This window comes from Coptis chinensis, chromosome 2 (assembly GCF_015680905.1).
Source record: "Coptis chinensis isolate HL-2020 chromosome 2, ASM1568090v1, whole genome shotgun sequence".
NCBI lineage: Eukaryota > Viridiplantae > Streptophyta > Magnoliopsida > Ranunculales > Ranunculaceae > Coptis > Coptis chinensis.
The window spans coordinates 39,824,478-39,833,816 of NC_141457.1; the positions used below are offsets into that span (position 1 = coordinate 39,824,478).

Here is a 9,339-nt window from a genome sequence, read left to right on the forward strand (position 1 = left end):
GGAGACCAGATCCACAATTTTGTGTATGGGCTGAGGAGCCATGTTTTGGGCCGGAAAATCGAGCCCAAAGCCCAATTTCTTTAGTCCACAGAGCCTGTTTCAGCTGGCTTTGACTTCAGTAGACTTTTCATCTAGTTATGCTCTTCTAATTTGGTCAAGGCTTAGACCATTGGAAAGCTCTTTCCGAGCCTGTCGTTTTGATATAAGGTAGGCCCAATTCCGAGATCTGAGTCCAAAGATATGGTATTCGGAAGTTCTGCCGACTTGTGCACTGTTTCTGCCCGTGTTGACTTTTCAGCTTTTGACCGGGCTTTACAAAGGCTTCGTCTTCTTGAATCTTGGCCTTTATCACAGAACTTCTTAGCAACCAACTCTTGCTCCTTTATCTCGCCAAAGTGGCACATTTCTGCACATAATTGACTTTACTGCCTGAAATACCTAAAAACACGTAATCAGTATTAACTCTTATTTATTACTCACATAATTGGTCTAAAAGTATGATTATTGAGGGGTTAAAACTACTGTTTTGGGCTCTTATCAAACCACCCCCAAACAGCATTTTGCTTGTCCTCTAGCGAATATGAGAAATTAGAATAAGTGACCAAAAATGGAGTTCTAACTACTCTCGTTTCGCTGAGTGCGATTGCATTTACCATATGCAACAAGGCCTTAGACCAGTAGAAATTCCCTAGTGGACGAGTTATAGCCTCATGAGAGTTTTCCAGTGAAGGTACTCACAAACTCTATCTATACTACGACGACTAAGAAATAAAACTATTGTTTCCTTATTCATGCTCTAAATTAACTATACATCTCACTAGCAATGAATATAGAATAATCAAGTCGAAACCTAAGCTAATATATGCATAATAATCAATCATCTACAATAAACATATATTCAATAAGTAATACTATGAAATGCAATAGCAGGTCCGTTTCTGAAACTCGGAATAGTGTCCTTAAGTAGGTCCTCACATAAATGTCAAGACAAAAACCACTCTAATTTTTCCGCTCAAGTTTCGCTACTCCAGTGTGTAGTGGGCACACTTTACCTTACAATCGCAATGACACACAAGGAAGCCGAAGTCGATCAAACACATCTGCCACTTACTATCATACTAGCTTATTCCTAATTGAGCTAGAGGTCTTTATTAGGTGTTACGGGGATTAGGAGATGGTTTAAGAAGGAAGGAAGTGGATATTCAGAAAGAACAAGTCTGAGATAATAGAGTCTTCATATTATGTAACTAGAGAAGACTTTGTTTCCATCCTTAGCCATATTTTTCTTTTTCTTTGGCTTTTGACTCCTTTGATTTTATTTGTTTTTTGGAGTTCTAACTCTTTATTTTCTTTTATTTGTTTTTTTTTATTTGTTTTTTTTATTTATATGGAAACTTTCTTTTCTTATTTGAAGCGACTGACAAATTCTTGATTTCAAAGGTCTTTCTCTTTTCTATTCTTCATCTCTATTCTCAGACTCATTCAAAGAATGGGTAGGCTGATTTTTTTTTTTTTTTTTTTTTTTAACAGGTTAAAGGATTTGCGGTTTATGAAAGGCTAAGGAAAGGCTCAGAGGGGTGACTAGCGAAAAATAATTTTATAAGGGTTGAATTTCTAGCTATATCGATCCAAAGAGGGTCTAAATTCTTGCTTAGGATATGGTATAGTTATCAAGCAAGTGGACGTGTGATTTCTCTATCCGGATTTTACTTCTCCCTTGTGTCATTTCTCAAATGTTTCGCTCATATAAGGCTTTAGGCTATATTCTCATAGGATTTGTATAATAAGTACTCTAGCTTAGGTTTCAGAAACTTACTGCCAAACAATCATAGATACTCATGTAATATTTTTATAGCTAGATGCAAAGATTATTACCTACATATTAACCTAAGTTTCTAAAAATTATTCTAATGCAAAAGCTACGTGAGACTTCTAGATTATTAAGAGCATAGAGAAGGAAAACAATACCAATATTCCTAATGTATAGCATAAACTTTTTATTTTTATTTTTTTATTTTTTATTTTTTTGCATTTATCAAATTTTTGAAATTTTAACTAGAACATAAGTGCCTATTATACATATCTATATCTTAACAGATGCCTTAATTACACGTGTTTCTATGCCCCCCCCAAACAAGTTGCATACTTTGTCCTCAAATTATTTTAAATAAAGAGGGTAGGAAAATACCATTGAAGTGCGTGAAATTCAAGAACATCTGCAAAACAAAGTTTTTTTTTTTTAAAAGTTAAGCTAGGGTTTGGCAGGCCCTCACCTGTTGTATTACTCAAGAAATTCTTACATAAACTCTCCCTTGTGCATCCTCTTCAACAATGTTGTTGAGGGTCTCATCAAGGGGTGGTATAAAGGAAGCAAAATTTGCATAAATGGCCTGACTAATAGAAGCTAAACAGTCTGCTGCCCGGTTAGTTTCTCTGACTGCATGTCGAAAGGAAATGAACTCAAAAAGAGGGCACAAAAATTGGATAGCTATGACTATGTCCAGGCAGTACCAAAGAGGCTTTTCCTTCTTATTAATCACGTTAACTGCTCTTAATGAGTCTGAGTCAACTTCTACTTTCAACAGCCCCTCATTTAGACATATTTTTAACCAGACTTCAATTGCCAAAAGTTCTTGGAAAAGCACCGATAGCATTCCTCTACTTCCTGTGTACGCTGCAACAACCTGACCAAATCTATCTCTGATCGTTCCACCATGCCCTGTATCACGACTGCTCAAGCTACCATCAGCATTAAGTTTAACTCGATTCTCTAAGGGAGGGTCCCAAAAACATCTGTTAAGACCTTTGGGTTGGAACTGCATGTTAAGCCCAAGTCTGTCATTCACTTCTCTTGACACAGGCGCGTCTTTTAGAGTAAGCTTCAGACCAACAAGATAATTTTTGAGGTCCCTTACCAGTTTGTTAAAGAGGAATGAAGCTGTCTTGGAAGAACCTTGAAACCTCCGACAATTTCTCTCTTTCCATATCGCATCTACTGCAGCACATATGTAGGCTTTATAGACTTCCCCAATTTCATGTCCTTTACAAAGCCTGAAAATAGAGGACCATTCTCGATTAGCAGATCTAGAATCGTCACAATGCCAAGGAGTTGTTTGATTTTGGAGATGATCTGCTAGGAGTAAGCACACTCGAAGAACAGATGCTTAGAGTGTTCTCTACTATTGTTACAAAGACAGCACATTTAATAAGTTAACACTTTCTTATGAACCAGACGATCTTGGGTAGGTATACTGTTGGAAAACAGTTGCCAGCATGTGAAGGAATTCCTAGGCAATACCCACTTCCCCCACATAAAACTAGACCATCGGCAAAACAAAGTTATAACTTACTAATATAGGAAATAAAAACTGATGCAACTCTATTGGAGTTCCACCCGTTATGGGGTAGTAAGAAATTACTTGCTTGGGACATACGCAGACACTAACTGAACTAAAAACTTACCTACACTCCCGCTTAAGCATCATCCTCATTATTTAGAAAGAAATGAGGTTCCTTCGCGTCCTACCATGCCATGATAACTTGCCAGGCTTCACACCATTTATCATCTACAATCGCTAACCTGTTTAGTGCCACTTTGTCGGATGGGGTGTAGGGGGCAACCAAATGAGGTTGCACCTGTCATCCCGGCCAAGTCATTGCACGGAAGGATCGAATAATAGAATTGGTGGGTTTTATAGTGTCGACCCTAACCCGATCCGTGTCACGGGCACAAAAAACAAAGAAAAAATGTAGCATAATACGGCAAACTAAAACAGGCATAAGAAGATACTTATGCCTCATGTTCTGTGCTCGTTCTAAACTAGACATTAATGTGTTGGGAAGGTCATACAGCGGCCGTCCCTCAGCTAGAGCAAGGAAAACACCGTAAGTGGCGTCATTCGCAGAAGAAAAATGCCACTCTCCTAATATGTTTAGCATTAGAAAGAACATCACTGTGCCCACGTTCATGGATAGGCTACCAAGGACGACATTATATTCCCCTTGGTCCTCTATTTTAAAGATTCCTCCCCTATAATGCTCATGCAAATCCTCATAGTTATAGAGGTACATATTATCTACGAAATAGTCACATGAGTCTTTTATTTCGGCGGGCATAGCAAGTCCGAGAGCAAAGGCTAAAAAGAACCTAGTAATTTCCATCGTTTTATTCTCGACGGTGAATCCGGTCTAGTAAAGAACTTACAATTATCATAAAAATAAGATGTAAGTGTAGGAGAATAAAGTTCATCTGGACTTAACATTAGTCGTTTCCAGCCTGCTTGTACGATCACCTCACGAAACCAAGCCCCATAGGTGTGACTTTGGAACAATTCTTCAAAAGATTGCTCCGGTATGATACGAGTGGATGTCATCACAAAAATCCTCTCAAGAACAGCCACAACTATCCTGGAACAACCCTCAGAACTAGAAATTTTTGGTGCCCGTAGGGGCCAGGGCACAGGTGCGCTCAAGCTATGCTTGGGTAGGGCGCAGGGTGCGCTTTGGTGAATTTCGAGTTCCAGGCACTTGGGCGCAGGTGCGCTTACTTGTAGCCTAGGATGGGCACGGGTTGCGCTCAGGGTAGGATTTTTCTGAGAGTGCTTAGGGCGCAGGTTGCGCTCCTCTGGGGCGCAGGTGCGCTCGGGGAGCTGCTAGGCCGAAATGCGAAGGAAAAATAAGGTAAAGTGGGAGTGAAACGTGAGAGATGAATGTGAGATGTATTTGGGGTTGTGAGTGTAGAATGAAAGCAATTTTTATAGGTTTTAAATTGCTAAAACGAATCGAGAAGTTGCCAAAAAGCTTTAAGGCAATTGCCGGAAATAATAAAATGTCCAAAACCGAAAAACGGAAACAAATCATATTCCTGATTCTAAAACAACCCTAATATCTTTTAGGTTGAATTTAGGATAGAACGTGCCTAACTCATCGAGATTTCATCCTTCCACCATATGTATTCATAGCAATGCCCATACCGGCAATATTCTCAATCCTCACTAAAAAATAACTGCTAAAATGGATGATCATATAACGCATTATGATAGGCTAAATAATACCACCCCAAACAATTTGGGAAGGTGGGATTAATAATAAAAACAATGCATAATCCGAAAATAACCAACTTAAATCGACATTTAATTCAAACAACAATAAATAACCAAATTCAAATTTAATTACTGAACTAATAAACGAAGTAAAAAATAATAAAATACTAAATAACAGCGAAACACAAAATTATTTGGAACACTAGCCATGTGATGAAGAAGGACCCTGAGATGAAGATTGGTCATGGAATGAAGAAGGGCCCGAGCCATCCGTTCTTCGGCGACAACGCTCATGCCGTTCAGACTCATCTGAAATAGAACCCTCTAGGGGTAGCAAGCGTCGTAGAATCTCTACTTGGAACAAGCATTGGGCTTCCATCTCAGCCTTTATTGCTGTATACTGATCCTGATGACACTGGTGGATAGTCCCCATGTTAATCAAGATATCTTCCTGACCCTTTTCGAGTATTTCAAAACTCGTGCTAATGTTCGTTTGTTTCTTTCGAACTATAATCTGCCTATGTCGGATATCTTCACAAATAGCGTACATGCAACGCACGCTAGTATGCAACACTGACATGCGTTCTGAATCAAACATACACCTCTCCAAGGCATCTTCATCCAACCATGTCATATCTTCCCCTTCCTCATCCGAATCCACCACCCTATCCTCCGGCAACATCCAAGTCTTTTAGATACACTCCTTATAACTACTTTCATTTGCATGCAATTTAAACATCACCCGCTCAGTTCTTGGTTTATTCCCCCAAGACAACATTATCTTCGTTATTAAAACAGGAAACGGCGCAGTACTCTTCCCAACTCCTCTAATCATATTTAGCAAAAACTCGAGGATACAGAATTCATACCTCTGTTCTTGCAATATCCAGAGAACGTGTAGACATGTGAACCCGATGTCGCTCACTTTTTCCATCCCAATGACGTTCTTACCAATCCACTGAGCTACAGCCAGTTGGTTGGTTCGCAGAGATGACTGTCGAGCACAATGAGAAGTCGTATTATATTGACCCTCCATGACGATGTCGTTCATCAATGCAGAAACTCCAGTATACTGGGACTCCTACATGGTGGCGTCCAGGTGGTGTCTAGGCGTAATGCCTAAAATTTCAGCCAACCTCTCTCTCGATAATTCCCTCCTAGTCCCAGCCACTTTCAGGAAAAATTTCTGATCGTCCAACTCTCTCTTCTTATAGAACTGTTCAACCAAATCAGAGTAGTAGAAATCATGTGTCAAGTACCACAACCGATTCCAACCCCTCTTAATCATCTCGTCACCGTAAAACGGCACGAAGCGGTCGGACTCAAATGATTGTTCTGGCAACAACCTTCGTTTTTGAGCCATGATATCTGAGAACGATTTGGTGGTTTATCTGGAATATGGGAATGGAGTTTGAGACTTCCTTACTGACAAAACAGTAGTGGTGGTGCGGGGGTGTCGATTTGGTTGAGTTTTTGTGTCTTTTCAGTGGTGGAAATTTTTAGGATTGGTGGAGGATTGTTGTGGAGAAGATTTGAAGTTGGAATTGTATTGGGGCGTGTTAGTTTTTAGGTTTCTTTTTATTTTTATTTTTGGTAAGGTTTTTGAATTTGGCAATGGTGGAAATTGGAAAGAATTCGCATATCTGTTGGAGGAAGGAGATGCACGCGCGTGCGTTGGGCCCAAGCCCAATTTGATTTTCCGATTTTTGTCGATTTTTAGCGCAACTTTAAACTAAAATTCCCGCTTCGTTACCAGTCCGATTTATGCGAATGAGATATGGAAATGATTAGGAGAGAATTTACAATCTAATGGTCCATAAAACACTCTATTCCGGCCGTGGTTGATATATGAGAAAATGGAAAATGCGTCAAAGTGCGTGCATGACGTAAGTTATGCGAACGAATGAAATCTAACTTAATAGAAAATGTCAATCTGAATCATAATACGATTAACGGTATAAACAACACAACTGTAAAGTTGAACAATCTAGGATGGAAATGAACACCCCACCCCCAAAGAAATTTTAGACACCGAGTTGAGAAAATTGGTTCTTAAAAGTGGGTCTTTTAAAGTCAGATTCCCGACACTTCTTAACTTACTATGTTTGTGATTTTAACAAGTTTTTATTGTTTATGAATAAAATTTAATATAAGAAAAACAAGAAATCATTAAAAGCATAATTCACAACATAGAAGAACATGACTCGAAAACCGAGAAAACATGCAAGAGTGGAAAACGTGAATTATGTTAAACGTGGACTTAGGATCCAGTACTTACAGCCACACACTCCATAGGGAGGGCCCGGTTAATTTAATGGTGCACTTACCAATATATGGAAATGAAATGAAGTACACTAATGAAAAATGTCAGTTCTCATAGACAGGATCATGTAAAAGGACTTCCTTTACATCAGGGGACAATAGCTCGTGAAAATATTTCAACCGTTGGCCATTTACTTGAAAAGTACTGTTGTCCTTAGGATTTACCAAGGTGATTGCCCCGTAAGGGGTGACTTCAGTAACCAGAAAAGGAACAGTCCAACGAGTTTTTAATTTCCCTAGAAAAATATGTAGACTGGAATTATAAAGTAAGACATTTTGACCTACCACAAACTCTTTGCGCAAAATTTGTTTATCATGAACACGTTTCATGTTGGTTTTATAATCCTTTGCGAGGTCATAAGAATCGCTACGGATTTCTTCAAGCTCATTCAATTGCAACTTGCGCTTGACACCCACCTCATCAAAATTGAAGTTAAGGCTTTTTAAAGCCCACATAGCACGGTGCTCCAATTCAACGGGCAAATGACAAGGTTTCCCAAATACAAGTCTAAAAGGAGACATACTGATAGGGGTTTTGAAAGCAGTCCTATATGCCCATAAGGCATCAGATAGACGCTTTGACCAGTCTTTTCTATCAAGATTTACAGTTGTTTCTAAGATCTTTTTGACTTCTCTATTAGAAACTTCTACTTGTCCGCTAGTTTGTGGATGATACGGAGTTGCTACCTTATGTGTAACTCCATATTTCTTCACTAGAGATGCAACAACTCTGTTGCAAAAATATGTTTCGTCATCACTAATGATGGCCTTGGGAATTCCAAATCGACAGAAAATATACTCTTTAACAAAAAACACAACTGTTTTATGGTCATTGCTACGGCAAGCCATGGCCTCTATCTATTTAGACACGAAGTCCACTGCAACTAGAATATAGATGAAGCCGTGGGAAACTAGAAAGGGACCCATGAAATCAATGCCCCATACGTCAAAAAAATCTACCACCATGATTGGATTCAATGGCATCATATTACGCTTCGTGATGCGCCCAAGTTGTTGGCAACGAATGCACGCCTTGCAATGCACTTGGGCATCTTTAAAGAGAGTAGGCCAATAAAACCTACATTGTAGAATTTTGGCAGCTGTTTTCATACCACTGAAATGGACACCACACTCTTTTTCATGGCAGAATGAGAGAACCTCATTATATTCCCACTGGGGAATACAATGATGAATAATCTAATCCGTACAATACTTAAAAAGGTAGGGCTTATCCCAGTAGTATAGCTTAACTCTAGCTAAGAACTTCTTACGTTCATTTCTTGTCTAATCATACGGAATAGCCTCAGCCACTAAATAATTTAAGATGTCAGCATACCATGGTGTAGAAAAAATAGCATACAAATACTTATCAGGAAAAGAGTCGGGTATGGACTCAGAATAACTATCATCGTCGTTTGTCAGTCTAGATAAATAGTCGGCAACTACGTTTTCGACCCCTCTTTTGTCCTTTATTTCTAATGTGAACTCTTGCAGGAGGAGAATCCATCGGATTAATCTCTGCTTAGCATCCTTCTTTGCGAGAATGTACCTAAAGGCTGCATGGTCCGTGTAAACTAGGGTCTTAGAACCAACTAAATAAGAACGAAACTTATCTAAAGCATAAACGATAGCTAAGACTTCTTTTTCAGTAGTTGTATAATTCCTTTGAGTATCGTTTAGAGTTTTACTAGCATAATAAATAACAGTGGATTTATTATCTAGTTTCTGTCCCAAGACAGCACCAATTGCATAATCACTAGCATCACACATGAGTTCGAAGGGTTTAGACCAATCGGGAGGCTGTATAATGGGTGCAGAAGTTAATGCGGCTTTTAAGGTTTCAAAAGCCTGTTTACAGTTAAAATTAAAGTCAAAGATGGCATCCTTTGAAAGGAGATTAGTTAGCGGCCTAACTATTTTCAAAAAATCTTTGATAAAGCGCCTATAAAAACCTGCATGGCCTAGAAAGGCTCTA

At 39.0% G+C, this 9,339-nt stretch overlaps 1 protein-coding gene across 1 annotated transcript; it reads right to left on the reverse strand.

Moving 5' to 3' along the window:
* Positions 1-2,285: 2,285 nt before the first annotated feature.
* LOC147516011 (uncharacterized) lies at positions 2,286-6,405 on the reverse strand. Its single transcript, XM_086593132.1, has 2 exons — positions 6,302-6,405; positions 2,286-3,051 (listed from the first exon to the last, which is right to left on the reverse strand). Exons 1-2 carry the CDS (start codon positions 6,403-6,405, stop codon positions 2,286-2,288), a joined length of 870 nt encoding a protein of 289 aa, XP_086449258.1.
* Between the last annotated feature and the right edge of the window lie 2,934 nt (positions 6,406-9,339).